Below are 19,218 nucleotides of genomic sequence, written 5' to 3' on the forward strand. Positions count from 1 at the left end.
CTAGAGCTTCAGGTAAGAATGGTTCGAATCTGTGGTCTTCTTGCCTGAGGCTACCTCCATCACCTCTGCCCCCCCCAGTTCTGTCAAGGAGAACTGCAGTTTTCCAGCCTGAGACTGGTAAACCTGTACTTTTGTGCTTAAAGGGGAAAATCAATTCGACTGGAGGCAAAAACCTACAGTTCTGATGGCTGAAAGGGTTGGACTTGGAGGAGATGAACAAGGAAAACCTGCAGTTTTATAAGACCAAGCTTGGAGTCTGAGTAGAAACAAACAGTAGACAAACTAGAAATTTAACAGCGAGATCTTGGAAGTGAAAAAAGCCATAAAATAATTCATACAAGGTCTCCAGAGATCTCTGGCAGACTAACGTATTAGGCATATGTGGAGAACATCAGACAGTTTGGTAAAAAGAAAAGACAAGAACTATTGAGAAATGGCTGCAACTTTGACTAACCCACAGATTCATCAGGAGACAGCAGAACTCTTATAGGCCCAAAGTGTATTAACATAACTTCTACCAAATTAGTGGCTCACCGACAGAGACCCTAAAATGACCCTTAAGAATCAAAGCTAAGGGGCACCTGGGTGGTTCAGTCAGTTGAGCATCTGACATGATCTCTTGGTTCGTGAGTTTGAGCCTCACATTGGGCTCACTGCTGTCAGCCTGTCAGCATACAGCCTGCTTCACATCCTCTGTCCCCCTCTCTCTGCCCCTCCCTCACTTGTGCTCTCCCAAAAAATAAATATGAAAAAAAAAGGATCAAAGCTAAAAAATAAAAATAAGAAAAAAAAATAAGCTAAGCACAGAGATCAATGATTGTACCTCACAGGGAGACAAGATTCAGCAGACCAGAAAAATAATTTTTAAAAAACCTTAGAAAAGTAAAAGAGTATTGAGACTTGCTATAATATATACTAGACTGTCCAGATTTCAAACAAAGAAATACTAGATGTGCAAGAAAAAGTCAAGCTGTCCCTCACCAAACAGCAACTAAGGGGGAAAATAGATTTCACTAAAATAATCCAGACAGTTGCTAAAAAAAATAAAATAAAATAAACAAACAAATAACAGCAATAGGCCCCTGAAAATGGAGGGGACTGGCACACAGAGTTGCTATAATATATTATCTAAAATGTCTAGTTTCCAGTAAAAAATTAAGAGACATGAAAAGAAATAAGAAAACATGTCTCATACCCAAGAAGAAAAAAAAAAAAACCCCAGGTAATGGAAACTGCCTTTGAGAGCAACCAGAAGTCATATTTAACAGAAAAAGATTACAAAGTGGCCATTATAAATATATTCCAAAACTAAAGGAAGTATGATTAAAGAAGTAAAAGAGGGCATGATGACAATGTTGCATCAAACAGAGAATATCAATAAATAGATAGAAATTATGAAAAAGAACAAAATGGAAATTATGGAATTGAAATGTACAATAACTGCATTTTCAATTCATTAAAGGAGCTTGCAATAGGTTGAGATGTGTACCCCTAGAATTCATATGTTGAAGTCTATCCACCAGTATCTCAAAATGTGACCTTATTTGTAGACAGGGTCTTTACAAAGGTAATCAAGTAACAATGAGACATTAAGGTGGGCCTAAATCCAATATAATTAGTGTTTTTATAACAACGTGGAGGGTAGTGTGGAGACAGGTACACATGCAGGGAGAATACTCTCTGAACATGAAGGTGGCCATCTACAAGCCAGTAACAGAGGCCTGGAACAGATCCCTCCTTCAGAGTCCTCAGAATAAATGAATCATACCAATACCTTGACTTTGGATTCATAGGCTACAGAACTGTAAGACAATAAATTTCTGTTAAGTCATCCAGTGTGGTATCTTATTATGACAGCCCTAAGCAAAATAATGCAGGACGTAACAGAAAGAACTACAAAACTTGAAGATATATCAATAGAGATTACGCAAGCCAAGGAACAAAGAGGAAAAAAAAAGAATGAAGAAAAATGAACAGAAATTCACAGAGATATGTAATACTTTTAAGTACAACAACATACTCATAATGGGTACACCAGGACACAAGAAAAAGAAGAAAAAAAGTTTTGAAAAAATAATGGCTAACAACTTACCAAAATTTACCAAGTACTGAAAAACAACAACTTGCATGTCTAAGAAACTCAACAAATTCTGAGAAGGATGTATACAAAGAGACTCAAACAGAAATATCATGATAAATATGCTGAAAGTCAAAGGCAAGGAGAAAAATATGAAAACAACAAGAGGAAAATGATGAGGCATTTACAAGGGAACCCCAATAAGGCTAACAGCAGACTTCTCAGTAGAAACAATAGAGGGAGCATTCAACATTCAAAACACTCAAAGAAAAAACTACCAAAAATACTATAACCACCCAAATTATTCTTTAAAAGTAAAAGCAAAATAAGAACTTTAACTGAAAAACAAAAACTGATTAAATATGTTCCTAGCAGACCTGCCTTAGAAGAAATACTAAAGAAAGCTCTTAAAAGCAAGTGATCCCAGATGGGTAATACAAGTCCACATGAACAAAGAGCACCAGCAAAATTATATAATTATAAAAGACACTATAAATACAGATTTTTCTCTGTTAACTGATTTTAAAAAGCAATTATATAAAATAATAATGTACTGTTTGGCCTATGATAACACAGAGAAATGTAATACATGTGTAATGTATTCACCAACAGCAGCGCAAAATAAGTGATCAGGACTACAGCTATAATAGACTAAGGAAATGATGACAGTAAAATAATAACAATACACTGCTGGGTTTATAACATTAATAGATGAAATATGTATAACAATAATACAATTAAAGGGATAGAAAAGAGACTATATATATATATATATATATATATATATACACACACACACATATATAGCATTCCATATATTAGAATTAAGCTAGTATAAATCTGAAGCTGATTCTGATAAGATGCATATGATAAGCTCTGGGGCAACCAATAAAAAAAAAAAACCTGAAAACATATAATAAATAATTCATTAATAATATTAAAATGCTACATTACAAAATATACACTCATGGTGCCTCATGGCTCAGTCAACTTAGCACCCGACTCTTGATTTCGGCTCAGGTCATGATCTCATGGTGCATGAGATCAAGCCCCATGCTGGGCTGAGTGCTGACAGCACAGAGCCTACTTGGGATATCCTCTCTCCCTCTCTCTCTCTCTGCCCCTCTTCCATTCTCTTTCTCACTCTAAAATAAATAAGTAGGGGCACCTGGGTGACTCAGTCGGTTAAGTGTCTGACTTTGGCTCAAGTCATGATCTCATGATTTGTGAGTTCGAGCCCCACATCAGGCTCTATGCAGATAGCTCAGAGCCTGGAGCTGGCTTCCTATTCTGTGTCTCTGTCTCTCTCAGCCCCTCCCCTGCTTGTGCTCTTTCTCCCTCTCTCCCAAAAATAAATAAAAATTAAAAAAAAACAAAAACAAAACTTTAAAATAAATAAATAAAATATACACTCAATGTAAAAGGAAGCACTAATGAAGGAATAAAGGAACAAGAAAGATATAAGACACATAGAAAACAAAAAAGGACACATACAGAAAGCAAAAAGAAAAATGACATATGTGAATACAACTATGTTAATAACATTAAATGTGTATGGTTTAAACAATCGAATCAAAAGTAGAAGTTGTCAGACTAGATTTTAAAAAAAAGCATAATCTAACTATATGTTGTCTTAAGATTCAAAGATACAAATAGATTGAAAGTAAAAGTCTGGAAAAAGATATATCATGCAAACAGCAACCACAGGAAAGCTAGAGTAGCCATATTAACATCAAAGTTTAAAACAAAAAAAACTGTTACTAGTGATAAGACGGACATTTTATAATGATAAAAGGTGAACCTTTTCAAGAAGATACAACATTTATAAACATATTTATAACACTAAGTACTAAAATTATGAAGAAAAAATGAACAGAAACGAAATAGACACTGAACAATAACAATTAGAAACTTTAATACCCCACTTTCAAAAACGGATAGAACAACCAGACAAAAGATATAAAGAAAAAGGAAAGAGAAAAATTAAACAAGACCATTAACCAACTAGACATCTACAGAACACTGCACCTGACAAGGATAAATTATATATTCTGATACATTCTGAGATTTAATATTCCTCTCCCAGAAACTGATAGAATAAATGGATAGAAAACCAGTAGGGATAAGGAAGACTCAAATGCTATGAAAGAATATATGTTCAAACTGATATTTATTGAATGTTTACCCCAAAACAGCCAAATATGCATTATTTCAAAAGTACATAGAATATTCTCTATGTTAGACTACAAAGTAGGCCATAGGACTAGTCTTAATACGTTTAAAAAAAAAAGAACAAAATCATAAAAAGTGCATTCTCCAAATTAAGCAATGGTATCTTAGCTATAATTTCAAAATTGAGATCAACTGGACTCCACCAAAATATAAGACTTCCATGCTTCAAAGTACACCAGCCAAAAAGTAAAAATATAACTGACAGGATCTGAAAAAAGATTTACAAATCATGTATCTGATGAGGGACTTGTATCCAAAATATATAAAGAACTCTTACAATTCAGCCATAAAAAGGCAGATAACCAATTAAAAACTGGGAAAAGGATTTAAACAGACATCTCCAAAGAAGATAAGCAAATGACCAATAAGATGGTCAGCTTGAAAGATCTCACTTATATGAAATATACAGAATAGGCAAACCCACAAGAACAGAAAGTAAATTTAGTGGTTCCAGGGGCTGGGAGAGTAACTGCTAATGAGCATGGTGTTTCTTCTTGAAGTGATAAGATGCTCTGGAATTAGATAATGATGGTCAATGTCCAACTCTGTGCATATTACAGAAGGGTGAATTTTATTATATATGAATTATACTTCAATAAAGTTATTTACAAATTACAGTAGGGGCACCTGGGTGGCTCAGTAGGTTAAGCGTCCGACTTCAGCTCAGGTCATGATCTCGCAGTTCGTGAGTTCGAGCCCCATGTCAGGCTCTGTGCTCAGAGCTCAGAGCCTGGAGCATACTTCAGATTCTGTGTCTCTCTCTTTCTCTCTGCCCCTCCCCCACTCATGCTCTGTCTCTGTCTCTCAAAAATAAACATTAAAAAAATGTTTTTTTAAATACAGTATATTCTCCAATCAATTAATTACATTAGAAATTAAATTAGAAGTCACCAGTAGAAGGAAATCTGGGAAATCCCCAAATATGTTCAAGTACAACAACACACTTTAAAATAACCCAGGGGGCACCTGGGTGGCTCAGTTGATTAACTGTCCTACTCTTGGTTTTGGCTCAGGTCATAATCTCATGGGTTCCTGAGATCAAGCCCCACGTGGGGCTCTGCACTGACAGAAAGAAGCCTGCTTGGGAGTCTCTCTCTCCTTCTTTCTCTGCCCCTTCCCCGCTTGCATGTGCTAGCTCTCTTTCTCTCTCAAGATAAATAAATAAACATTTAAATAAATAAGATAGATAAATAAACAAATAAATAGACCATGAATGAAGAGAATGAAAAGACAAGGCACAGGCTGAAATATTTGCAAAAAATATATCTGATAATGGACTCTGTATATAAAGTATACAAAGAACACTTAAAACTCAATAATAAGAAAACAAACAACACAATTAAAAAATAAGCAACAAGGGTGCCTGGGTGGCTCAGTCGGTTAAGCATCTGACTTTGGCTCAGGTGGTGATCCCATGGTTTGTGGGTTTGAGCCCCACGTTGGGCTCTGTGCTGACAGCTCGGAGCCTGGAGCCTGCTTCAGATTCTGTGTCTCCCTCTCTCTCTGCCCCTCCCCCATTCATGCTCTGCCTCTCAATCTCTCTCTCTTAAAAATAAATAAACATTAAAAACATTAAAAGATAAATAAAAAAATAAGCAACAGATCTGAACAGACATCTCACAAAAGTAGATATACAGATGGCAAATAAGTATATAAAGAGATGTACAACATCGTATGTCACTAGGGAACTGCAATTAAAGCAACAATGAGTACCATTACATACCAATTAGAAAGGCTAAAATCCAAACCCTAACAATATCAAATGCTGGTAAGGATGTGGAGCAACATCAACTCTCATTCTTTGTTGGTAGGAATGCTGAATGGTGTGGGTACTTTGGAAGATAGTTTCTTGTAAAAGTAAACATATTCTTACCATATGATCCAGCAATCACACTTCTTGGTATTTATCTAATGAATTGAAAACTTATGTCCACACAAAAACCTGTACATGAATGTTTCTAACAGCTTTATTCATAACTGCCAAAATTTGGAAGCAATTAAGATGTCTTTCAGTAGGTGAATGGATAAACTGTAGAAAATTCATACAATAAAATATTGTTCAATATTAAAAAGATATGCACTGTCAAGCCATGAAAACATGTGAGGGAAACTTACGTGTATGACTAAGTGAAAGAATCCAATGTGAAAAGGCTACATACTATATATGACTCCAATTATATGACATTACAGAAAAGTTAAAACCATTGAGACAATAAAAAAAAAAAAAAAAAAATCAGTGGTTGCCAGGGGTTTGAGGTGAGGCAGGGACAAATAGGTGTAATGTAGGGGATTTTTAGGGTAGTAAAACTATTTTCTATGAAACTATGAATGGTGGCTACATGTCCTTATACATTTGTCAAAACCTTTGGAATGTACAACACCAAGAGTGAACCCTAATTATCTGGGTGATAATTATGGGTCAATGTTTGTTCATCTATTGAATCAAAGATATCACACAAGTGAGGAATGCTGATCTTCAAGAAACTGGGGAGGGAGTGAATTTGGTAGTATGTAGGAACTCTGTACTTTCTGCTCAGTTTTGTTAAACCTAAAACTTCTCTTAAAAATGAAGTATAATAATAATAATATTAATAATCAAAGAAATCACAAAATAATTAGAAAATATCTTGAACATACTTACATTAAAAATAAAGAAAATCTAAAATCAATAAGCTAAATTCTAACTTAAGAAGCTAGAAAAAGAAGAGCAAATCAAACCCAAAATAAATAGAAAGAGATAATAAAAATCCAAGCAGAAGCAATAAAAAAGAAAAACAGCAGAGAAGAATGAAATTAATGTTTCTTGGAAGAGATCAATAAAACTGACAAGCCTTTAGGTAGATTAGGAATCAGCAAACTCATTCTGTAAATGGCTTGATAATAACCATTTTAGGCTTTGAGAAATACTCTACTGTTATATAGTGATAGCAGCAACAGACAATAAATTAACGAATGGTTGGCTATATCTCAATAAAACTTTATTTATAAAAACTGTTGGTGGGCTGGATTTGACCTGAAGACTGTAGCTGGGCAATTTCTGGGCTATAATGACCAATAAAAAAAGAGAAAACACAAATAAGAAAATAAAAAGAGATCCTACAGAAAGGAAAAATATTAAAGGAATATGAGCAACTTTATGCCAAATTAGACAACATAGATGGAATGGAAAAATTCCTAGTCCATCACAAATTATCAAACAGGTTCAAGAATAAGCAGAAAATCCAAAGAACCCTATATTAAGAAAATTGACTTAGAAATTAAAAGCCATCCTGCCAAGAAGGAATCTAGATCCAAATGGCTTCACTGATGAATTCTATCAAACATGTAAGGAAGGAACAAATAGTGTCTGTCCTAAACAATACTGTGTCAGAAAATAGAGGAGGTGGAAATATTTCAAAACTTATTTTATGAGACCAGTGTTCTCCTGATGTCAAAGCAAGACAAGACATAGGAAAAAGATGTTATAGAACACTATCCCTCATGAACATGCACACAAAAATACTTAACATACTAGCACAATGAATTCAGTAACCCCTAAGATGTATTATATAACACAACCAAGTGGAGTTTATGCCAGGAATGCAAGGTTAGTTTGACATCTGAACATAAATTAATATAATACATCATATAAATAGAATAAAGAACAAATACCATATGAGCAACTTAATAGATGCAAAAAAGCATTTCGCAAAAATCCCAAATCAATTCTTGATTTAAAAAAAAAACAACCCTCAAAAACTAGAAATATAAAGGAATTTACTTATTCTTATAAAGGAAATCAATGAAAAACTTATAGCTAACATCATACTTAATGTTAAAAGACTGAATTCTTTCCCAAATAGAAAGTCCAGAAAAGGCAAGGATATTCAGTCTTACTTACATTCAACATCACCCTGGATAATAAAGCAAGAAAATGTAAGTGTAATAAAGCAAGAAAAATGAAGGCCCAAAGACTGGAAAAGAAGTAAAACTATCTCTATTTACAGATGATATAATCTTATATGTAAAAAATCCTTGGGAATCTAAAAAGCAAGCAAGCAAACAAACAAAACACCCTATTAGAACTAATAAGTGAGTTTAGTGAGATTACAAGATACAAAACCTGTATACAAAAAATCTGTTTTATTTCTATATACTAGCAATGAACCATCTGCAAATGAAAGTAAGAAAGCAACTCATGTGCAGTATTATCAAAACAGATAAAATACTTAGGAATGAATTGTAAACAAGAAGTATAAGACCTATACAATGAAGACTAGAAAACACTGCTGAGTAATTAGGAAGATCTAATAAAATGGAGAGATATACCATGTTCACAGTTTGAATGATTTAATATTATTAACATGCCAATTCTCTCCAAATTGGTTTAATGCAACTTCTCTTAAAAATTTGGGGTGCCTGGCTGGCTTAGTCAGTAGAGCACATGACTTTTAATCTCAGAGTTGTGAGTTTGAGCCCCACGTTGGGTGTGGAGCCTACTTAAAAAAAAAAAAAAATTCAAGCAAGTATTTTTATAAAAAATGATAATTCATTCTAAGCTTTATCTACAAATGCAAAGGGCACAGTATAACCAAAAATATTAAAAAAAACATAAAAGATGAAAGACATTACCTGATTTTATTTCATCTTACTTTATTTTGTTTTGTTTCAAGTTTTAATTTAAATTCCAGTTAGTTAACATATAGTGTAATATTAGTTTCAGGAGTAGAAGTTAGTGATTCATCACTTACATATAATAAACACCCAGCGCTCATTACAAGTGTCCTCCTTAACACCCATCTCCCATTTAACCCATCCCCCCGCCAACCTCCTCTCTGGCAACCCTCAGTATGTTCTCTATAGTTAAGAGTCTGTTTTATGGTTTCCTTTCTCTTTTCTTTCTCTAAAATATTTCAGAACAAAGCATCTTCCCCGCCTCAAACGAAGCCAGGCTGAGTGTTCTCTCCAGCTCCAACTCCTCTACCCTCAGCTGCTTCAACTACACACCTATCTAACAAGCATACAATCTGGAAATATTTATATTTAATATTAATAAAGGATTTCAAAACTAGAAGAGGCCTTAAAGATCATTTCTGTTGGTCATCTTATAGACTAGTCATTTTAAAACTAAAAAGTAAATGATAAAGCCATAGCTATCAACCTGATCTTATCAAAAAGAAACACAGATCTCACTGTAAATCAACTTGAAAATAAAAAATTTTTCAGCTCAACCTCTGCAAATAAACATTAAATTGATTCCCAGGAGACTTTCTCAATTTATGGATTGTCACTATCTGTCAATCTACCAAAGATCTGTTCTTAAGGTAAGGAAGAAGTAAGGGTGAATACTTTGCAGCTTTAAAGCTAATTTCATATACTGTAAGAACAGTTTGTCAACAGGCTTCTTAGGACTTCGAGACCACATTTCCACAGTAAATATTATATGTGATACAATTTCAACTATATTTGATTACTACATAGATGATTTATATATAGGCTTATGCTGAAAATTAGATCTCAAGTCTAGCCCAGAACCTTATACAACATGCCCATGTATGTGATCTTGCTCAACCTGTCCAAAATGGGATACTCTCTTGTTCATTTTCTCCTCAGTTGTTCTTAACATTTTGACTGGGGATAATGGGAAGAGAAAAAAACTTGCATACTGTGTGAAAGGGGAAGTAAGAGGCATAATAAGTTAAATATTTAGTCAGACAGAAAATATTTATTTCCTTATAAATAAGAAGGGGTATCTCCACCCCTTCCATTATTTGAAAATTCTCTTAGATTAATAAACTCTGCTTTCAAAAAGCAAATAGTGTCTTCAAGCCCCACCAGTAGAAGTATGAGGTTAACCTTTCATAATTTGAAGGATTTTGCTAATTATTCATCATTTAGTGAACATTTTTTAAAAATGTAAAACTCATACTAAGCAAAAGAACTAGAAGTTTAGCTTTCATAAGGCATCCCAGTACCATATTTCTTAAAAGCTGCATAGAAAGATAAACAACAAAAATTTCACTGACATACCTTACTGTATCACACACCTATTCATCAAAACCTTAACTTTCTAACCTGGAATGTCGGAGGCTGTCCTTTTTGTTTTTTGCAGAGCACAATGTGCATTCACAGCCAACTGCATGGGGCTTGGGTAGAGATACATCCTGTTTTAACAGCATTGTAAGAATTTCATAGTTGTTACGATGAGCAGCTAAAATGACAGGTGCAACATCCATAGTTGTTGAATACTCAGGATTCTGAATTCGCTCCATTAGTTTCTGAAAAATATTTATATAAATGTCCAAAATTATTATTTATGACTGCAAAACAACACATTTATCTGAAAATGAAATGAAAAAATCAGAATGCACAAAGAACTTAAGAATTATATTAAGAAATATGATAACACTTTACCAGGACTAAATTTTTTTTGAAACCTGAAAACTCAATTTTAATTAATAAATACAATAAATCATGACAGTCAAAAATCTTCAATAGGATACATTCATACATCTGGAGTTCTATTTTTGTAACAAAGAAGTGAAGATACCTAGAGAAATACTTTAGAAAAAAGTGTTTAATTGTCACAAGATTATGGAAACATGCATGACAATGATAACAAGAATCTTAGAAAAAGAATATAAAGGAAAAACAGAAATGTTAAAAATAGGCAGAGTATAAATGCATGAGAAAAATTTTAAAAATTCCACCTCTATGGCAAATCTTGCCACATTGATAGCAGTGAAGCTGCCTGAAAGGGATAAGTAAATAGGAAGCACTCTTCATTTTGTAGAATTCTCTACATATTCCCAATCAATACCTATACTACTTCCTGTTACAAAGGCACGAAAACACTAACAATCATAACTACTATTAATGAGTCACTCCTGAAACTGTTAGGCACTTTACATTTATCACCTCATTTCATCCCCATATTAGCCCGCAAAATTGAGCATTATAATCCCCATGAAGAAACTGAGGCTCAGAGAAGTTAATGTGCCCAAGCTATGCAACAGAGTGGCAAAATGCAGATCAGAACTCAGGTCTGTATTACACTGGAGCCTTCTTTTATGAATAGTTTCTTTCTGCTTTCACTACATGGGCTCATGGGCCTGGTGATGGCATGACATGAAAAAAGAAACTATGTAAATAAAGAATCAGGGTTAAATAAAATGGTTGATTATTTTATGACTATTGCATACTCTTCCCAATACTTCTCACTTTTTCACACACATTTCCGGGAGAGCTGTTTGATTCCATTGCATAAGCTTATCAAGTTCACAGAATTTTTTTGGTAATTTTTATTAATATCATAAAAGTAATACATACACATTATAAAATATCCGAACAATATAGAAAAGCAGAAAGAATAAAAATTCCCATATTCCTCCAAAGCAACAAACATTTTATAGTATCTCCTTCTAGACCTCTATTACACCTCCTTTTAGGGACATCTTTGATATAAGTGATTTGGCATCAATGATTAAAAACAATGGTCCTTGGGGCACCTGGAGTGCTCAGTCTGTTGACCATCTGACTTCGGCTCAGGTCATGATCTCACAGTTCAGTTGGTGAATTTGAGCCCTGCATTGGGCTCTGTGCTGACAGCTTGGAGCCTGGACCATGTTTTTGCATTCTGTGTCTCCCTCTCTCTGCCCCTCCCCTGTTCACTGTCTCTCTCTCTCTCTCAAAAATAAAAAATAAAACATTAAACAAAACAAAACAAAACAAAACAATGGTCCTTAATATTTTGAAGTCCAAGGACCCTTTTAATAATCTCATAAAGCTACAGCCCAGGGGCTCCATGATGATTCAGCCAGTTGTCTGACTATTGGTTTCCACTCAGGTCATAATCTCACGGTTCATGGGGTTAAGACCCGCATCAGGCTCCATGCTGACAGCATGGACCCTGCTTGGGATTCTCTCTCTCCCTTTCTCTCTGTCCCTCCCCCATTTGAACTCTCTCTCTCTTTCTCTCTCACCCTCTGTTAAAAAAAAAGGTGGGGGGGGGGGGCAAAAAAAAGCTACAGCCCAGAATTTCTGGGAAATAAAATTCATGTATTTAGAATTTAGTATGCAATTTAAGAAAATTCATATATCTATGCTCAAGATATTTTATTTTCTTTATTTAAACAACCTACCACAAACATCTTTATGAATACAGCTTTTTTGAAATTTAGGATAAACTCATTAACCACAGAACCCCTGAAGTCGAATAATAGGTCTAAAGGCCATGAACAGTTTTGAAGCTTTTGATATATATTACCAAAATTCTTTTCATATTTTACACTGCCAATAATATAGGAATGTACCCATTTCACACTTTAGCTAGGCAGCACTAGGCACGGTCATTCCCAATTTATAACACACAAAAAAAACCTACCATGAAATATTAATTTACTAGTTAAATTTTACTATTTTTTGACATACTTAAGCTGTTTTCCTCTTCTTTTATGAATAGTTTCTTTATGTACTTCCCATTTATTTATTGGGGACTTTAAATTAATGAATTTATTTAAAAATAAGAAAGAAGTCTAAAAATTTAGCCCTTTCTCTCCTTATTACTGGTTATAGAGAAGAAAATTATATTTATTCTCTTAAAAGAAAAATGTCCTCAGTTTTCCTATAAAACATACTTAACATGAAAAACATTAGAAGATTAAAATTCATAATTTAATTGCTCATTATATAATCTACATACTACCAAAAAAAAACACCCCACCTGTATTAGAAAGTCAAAATTTATCAATAGACAATTTTGATAAGCCAAGAATACAGAATGAATTCACTGAAATGATAAAAAAAAAAAGTGTATAAAAATATTTGACATTGCCTGTCAAAAAGTATTAGGGCTGTTAAAATGTGATCCTGCCCTCACTGGAAGTACTCAAGCAAAGGCTGGATAAGCCTTTTGGTTACAGATGAAGTACAAAGTGTTTTTCACTGAGTACAACTCAAGATTCGACTGACAGTGGTAATGGTGATAAAAGAATGCCAGTCAGCTGCTCCAGTACCCTGGCAGGTTACACCCCTACTCCCTGCCAAAAAAGTAAAGGGGTTAAAAGGCTAGAAAGTGGAATAAGTATACCAAAATATAATCATGACTGCAAGACAGGTGACAGAAAATTGAATAGGAGTCTAGATATTTCTGATCCTTTGGACAGGGGCTGTATTCTTGGCCTTTTTTTCTCTGCTCCTGTTGGTCTCTTGCCACAACTTAAACTAGTTGGTACACTCCTCTGGAGAAAGTCATGCTTACACAAACTTTGTAATATCTAAATGAAAGTAAAATATTTCAGTTAATATGTGATAAAGTATGCAATTTAGCAGAGTTTCTCATTGTTCTCAGATAATGGCAGATAATCTGTAACCAAGTTATAATTCTTTTGTAAAACAATATTTTTCTGAGTATAGCCAGTTTACACAACCAGCAATTATTTAAACTGCTTGTCTTACTACCTCCTCACCAATAATGAAGGTTGTAATTGTTAAATTTTGATATATAACAAATATATCATTTTTAAAGTAGAATTTGATTAGTGGCTATCTTCCTAATTACAAAAGCAATAAAGAAAAAAGGAGTAACACAAAAAATACCCTTAATTTAGCAATGAGATGATTGCTGTGAGGTAACATTTTGCTACATTTCATAGTTCCTTGTCTGTGCATGTTTTTAACTTTGGACTATATATTGTATGTCCAGTTTACTATTCTCATTTTTTGACTTATGTAATATTTGTTCAGGTTTGTATATATTCTTTGAAAAATACCATTTTAATATATATATAATTATTACTATTTCCCATCTTTTATTTGGGGGTGTTTAAATTGTGTCATATGGTTTTTTCATTGCTACAAATAAGATCACAATTAACATTTTTGTCCACATTTCTGACCAGCTTCTAGAGAAGGAAGCACTAAAAAATATGAGCATCTTTCTTGTTTATGACACATTCTGCCAAATTGCTTCCCAAAATACCCTCCCTCCCAATTGTGTGTGAGACTGTACTACTCCCTTGCCATCAATGATCATTATTTTTAAAAATGTTTGCTAATTTGACAAGCAAAAATTAGTATTTCATGTTTTATTAGTAGTAACTTTTAATCTTTTTCTGAGATGTTTTTCATGTCCTTTTCTCATCTTGATATTTTTCATCAATTTGTCAATTATTAAGATTAATTTGTGATATATAGGAAATATATTTTCCAATTATCCATCTGCCTTCTAAATTTTTTCAGTGTCTGAATTTCAGAGATCTAACTTCTATACAGCCAATGGTTGTGCCATTGCTTTTTATGATTTTTGTCCTTTGCTTTTAAGTTTACAAAGTCTTTCCACTCCTAATCACTTAAATATTCACCTACATTTTCTTCCAGTTTTATGGTTTCACTGTATATATTTAATTTGTAAATCCATTTGGAAACTAACCTGAATTTTCAACTTAATCTATAGAATGTTCAAAACTAAAAATACTGATCCACACTGACAAAGTTATGGAAATATCACTAACTTTAAAAAGGTTTCCTGAAAGCAATATTAATTATTCTTCAAAGTGTCTACTTACTTTAAGGCACTACCTTACAGTAGAAAAAACTATTTCTTTAGAACAAAATAAATTTGGGGGAAGAAAAAAAATGGCAATGGGGCAGATCTATTTTGGTTTAAAAATCCAAATTAATAAATAGTTAAGAGTACTAACTACTATAGTTGGTCTTGATGATCGTTTTGGTCGATGATTAAGTAGTATATCAACAGCTCCCACTACTTCAGAGTCGATTGCCACCAAAAGTGCATCTGCGGACTTCAAAAAAAAAAAAAAGGTTAAAAATGAAAATGGAGGATAAAAAGGTAAACTATTTATTTTTACTAATTCCTAAATAAAACTCTTTAAATTTAAACTGTATTATATACAGTAATATTAAATATTTAAAAATTTAGACTATCCAAATAAATAGTACATTTGCTGGCCTTAGCAGTACTTTTGTGTACCACAACACACACAAATTTCTGTCCTGGTTTCATTGCATAAACTGGTGAAATAATAAATGCTTGAAGAGAAGGGTTTATTAATGGATCCATGCCATATTTAAAGTTGCAAATTTTTTTCAAGATCTTTACTTTTGAACTTTGAACCAAAAGAATCTTAACATTCCAGATGTATTAAAGAAATTGCCAAGGACTATTACTACTGGTACAGGGTATGTTCAGTCTAATAAAAATTACCATCAATGCAACCATGAGGATAAGGGGAGCCCTCTGTTCTCAACTTTAAAACATACATGGCTGACTGAAATGGTACAAATTTGACATTGATATTAGCAATCTTATCAAGTAAAAGCCACAAAAAACTAGGCCACCAATGTCCTTAGAGACAAGATGGAGAAGTGACTTTATAGTTTTAAAAATCCCAAACTATAGTTCATTTTGAAACTCCAACTTTGACTGGAAGAATAAGTAAACAGAAGCTGAGAATAGGGACTTTCCAACACTGCAACAAAGTCTACAGTCCTATTATTATACTTGGCAACTGTGACATCAGGTTTCTGTGTTTCTTTTTGTTTTGTTTTGTTTTGTTTTGTTTTCTTAAAGAAAGCTATAAAGAGAGAAGGGAAACATGGGGATAAATAATGTTTTAATCTTAAAAAATGACTCGATTATTTTCAATTTGTACACTTGAAAAACTGTCATAGTCTTTGACAACCATCTATATCAACATCCTCTCTCTTTTGAAAATGAAACTCTATCAGATCTTTAGTATTCTTTGTAGCTGAAAAGAATAAAACTTCCATTCACTTTCTCTAGATGTCAAAAATAGGACTAAAAATGGAAGACTTTATTTGGATATCTAAAAATAGGACTAAGCACACCAAAGAAAGAATTGGGGGCCACATTCAATCATTAGGAACTGCCTATATATTGCCACAGGAAAAACCCCCCACTCTAATGAGAAATGTAATTATTTTATCCCTTAAAACTTTTAGGGTTCACTGGGCTGTAGCCTATTCTTTGAATTTAGCATCATTCTTCTTCTACTTTGCAAACATTTCTCTTCAGTTTTTACCATACTTGGTCAGGTGAAGCAAACAAAAAGAATTATGTATTCATTACTACTAAACATTTCACTTATGATTAATTTTAACCTATAAAGCTAATTATAGTAATGGCACTGCTCTTCAAGTCAAAGTACCAGTCAACTCCAACTATCTGAAACATAGCCATGGATCCAACTGCAAATTTCCAAAATAACTATATTGAGCTGTCACAAACTAACTTCATGGGCATTATTTCCCAGGAGGAATTGCCTCAATCATACTGACTTAAGAGTTGTCTATAAATGAAGGAAAACTGGCTTTCCCAAGTATTCTCCAAGTCTTTACTGAATAAGGAAACAGCTAGGTTAAAACTAACGAAATAGAAAGAAGTGAAAAAATTGCTAAAAGCTGACCAATGAAAAGATAAAATATGAATATAGCAAAATCGCTATCAAACAGAGCAGTCTGAAGCCATATAATGTAAGGACAAACATGTTAATATTTTCAGATTATATAAAGCAAAATAAAACAAATATATTCTCAATGATTCCCACTTATGATGGTAAAGTTAAATTATATTCAGATACACTATTTTGTGAAGAATAAAGAAAGATTCATGTTAAATCTTTCAATGCTTAAAAGGATAAGCTTCAGGAATAAAAACTATTTGTGTAAAAAAAATCATGTAAATAAGGAGTTACGATTAACTTATTCTGCACAAATCATATTTATTTGATAAAGGAAGTTCTGAATGAAAAAGTTTCAAATAATTTTTAAAATATTGTTAGGACAAAAGGTCATTAGTTTTGCTTCCCAATTTCTCACAAATATTTGACCATCCCTCCCTTATACCAATGTATTCAATATGTATACTTATTATGTATTAACGAGGATGCTTGCTATATTCCTTCCCATCTCAGAATGTCTTTTCAACAATTCCCATACTCTTTCCCCTAAGCTCAAAGTAAGAAGCTTCTTATTTTCTTTCCAAAGCTGTTTTCCACCTTGGTATTCTACTTAATGTTTTTCTGTCTTCTATAGGAACTTGGTCCTTCATTTATAGAAAAAACAGTCCTAGCTCCCATCTCCCAAAACATGAAATACTTCCTCACTCTTTGCTAAGCTGACTTGATCCTGTCTTTCTTTTCACCACTCAAGTTTTCTTTCTCTCACTTTGTCAAATTTCTCAAACCCATGCATATCATGTTCTCTAACTCTACTGATGCCAGTTTCAAAATCCAGTGCCTTTTCTACTCCTTCATTTTCTTTGATTTCTAAGCAACACATTAAAACTCTTTCTTTGGTGTTCACAATGCTGCACTATCCCAAACTCCTTTAATGGAACCCTTTCCTTCTATTGCCTTTATTAGCATAGATGTTCCCTGAGAATCAGCACGAGCCCTTTGCTCTCCTCGGTAATTTCATCCACTTTCATGATGCAGGTGATCATCCCACGTCCATGACTGCTCTATCTCTCCAGTCTGACCTCTCCCTAGAGATTTAATCTTCATGTGTAACTGTGTATTGGAGACTGCCTGATACCCCCTAAATAAATAGGACTAAAACCAGAATTCACATTTCTCTGCCCCACGCTTGACTTAACTTCTTTCATCCTTCTCCCAGCCACCTATGTTTAACATTTCCAAATCATCCTAGACTTTTCAAATTCTCCCCTCCAAATTTAAATACTAAGTTCTATCAACTCTTCCTTCATAACATCTTTCACATCTGCCATTTTTCCTCCTATTCTTGTAGCTACTATTCTAGTTCAGGCTTTAACCTCTTCATATCTGGATTACTGTAAAAACTGTTCACCCAAGCTATGGCCTTCCCCACTTTCCATTTTTTAATCTATACTGAACACAGCCACTACAATGGTTTTCCTAAAATATTACTGGACACATCACATTCTTCCTCAAAAATCATTTAATGACCCCACTATCTATACACCCAAATTCCTTAGCCTGGCATTCAGGCCCTTTTTATTAGTTTTGTTTTAGTTATTTTTCCAGATATTTCCCACTACCATCTAGCCCAAATAATTTCCTCAGAAGGCTAAATTATCCATTGTCTCAAAAATATACATTGCATGTGTTTTTGTTTACATCCTTTTCCACATCTCCTATTCCAGAGCTATCTGTACATTTTTGAGAGTAGTTTCAGTAGTAGGTAAAAGCATGGACCCTGGAGCCAGAACCTGGGTTCAAATTCCAAGTCTGCCATTTGTGTTGTACCTTTGGGCATGTTACTTAACCTTTTTGTATACTGGTTCTCTCCACTATAATATGGAAATAATAATAGTACCTATCTCATAGGGCTGTGGTGAGGACTAAGGAAGTGAATATATTTAAGATTCCTAGCATACAATAGCACTACATAAATATTGATAATTATTAATGTTTGAAAGCTGAGCTCAAGTGACACTCTTCCATGAAACCTTGATAGCAGATACACAGTGACTTTCTCTTTTCTATGTTTCCAAAACATCTGTTGTAAAGCACAAAAGTTTAACCATAAAACATGGTTTTTCAATAGTGACGTTATTGACATTTGGGGCCCGATAATTCTTTGTTGTGGGGCTGTCTTGTGCACTGCAGGATGTTTAGCAGTATCCCTACCCTCCACCTACCACATGCCAGTGGTGGTCCATCCAACAGTTGAGAAACCAAAAATGTCTCCAGATATTATCAAATGTCCCCTGGAGAGCAAAATTGTCCAGCTGAGAGCCACTAGCATAACGCAAGATAAAATACATAACAGCACTTTTTAACCTCAAAGTAATACACAAGGGTCAAGTATTACAATACACTCAGTACTTATCAAATACACTTCTGCATTATTTAACTGATTAGAAATTCATATGTACAGTTGAAAAATACAGGGGTTAGGTAGGGGTG

At 33.7% G+C, this 19,218-nt stretch overlaps 1 protein-coding gene across 9 annotated transcripts in view; it reads right to left on the reverse strand.

The window, feature by feature from the left end:
* Positions 1-19,218, reverse strand: part of TRPC1 (transient receptor potential cation channel subfamily C member 1) — a 66,303-nt gene that overhangs the window by 30,125 nt on the left and 16,960 nt on the right. For 5 of the 9 annotated variants that reach the window (XM_019438566.2, XM_053903755.1, XM_019438556.2 and 2 more), the window contains 2 exons: positions 14,989-15,090; positions 10,364-10,566 (listed from right to left, as the gene is read on the reverse strand). In XM_019438566.2, the coding sequence (XP_019294111.1) occupies positions 10,364-10,566; positions 14,989-15,090 (305 nt within the window). The remainder of the gene's footprint in view (positions 1-10,363; positions 10,567-14,988; positions 15,091-19,218) is intronic. The other 4 variants (XM_019438580.2, XM_053903753.1, XM_053903754.1 and 1 more) reach the window with 1 other exon arrangement.

The sequence above is a fragment of the Panthera pardus genome, unplaced genomic scaffold (genome assembly GCF_024362965.1).
Source record: "Panthera pardus isolate Hobbes unplaced genomic scaffold, ASM2436296v1 HiC_scaffold_16, whole genome shotgun sequence".
NCBI classification, from domain to species: Eukaryota; Metazoa; Chordata; class Mammalia; order Carnivora; family Felidae; genus Panthera; species Panthera pardus.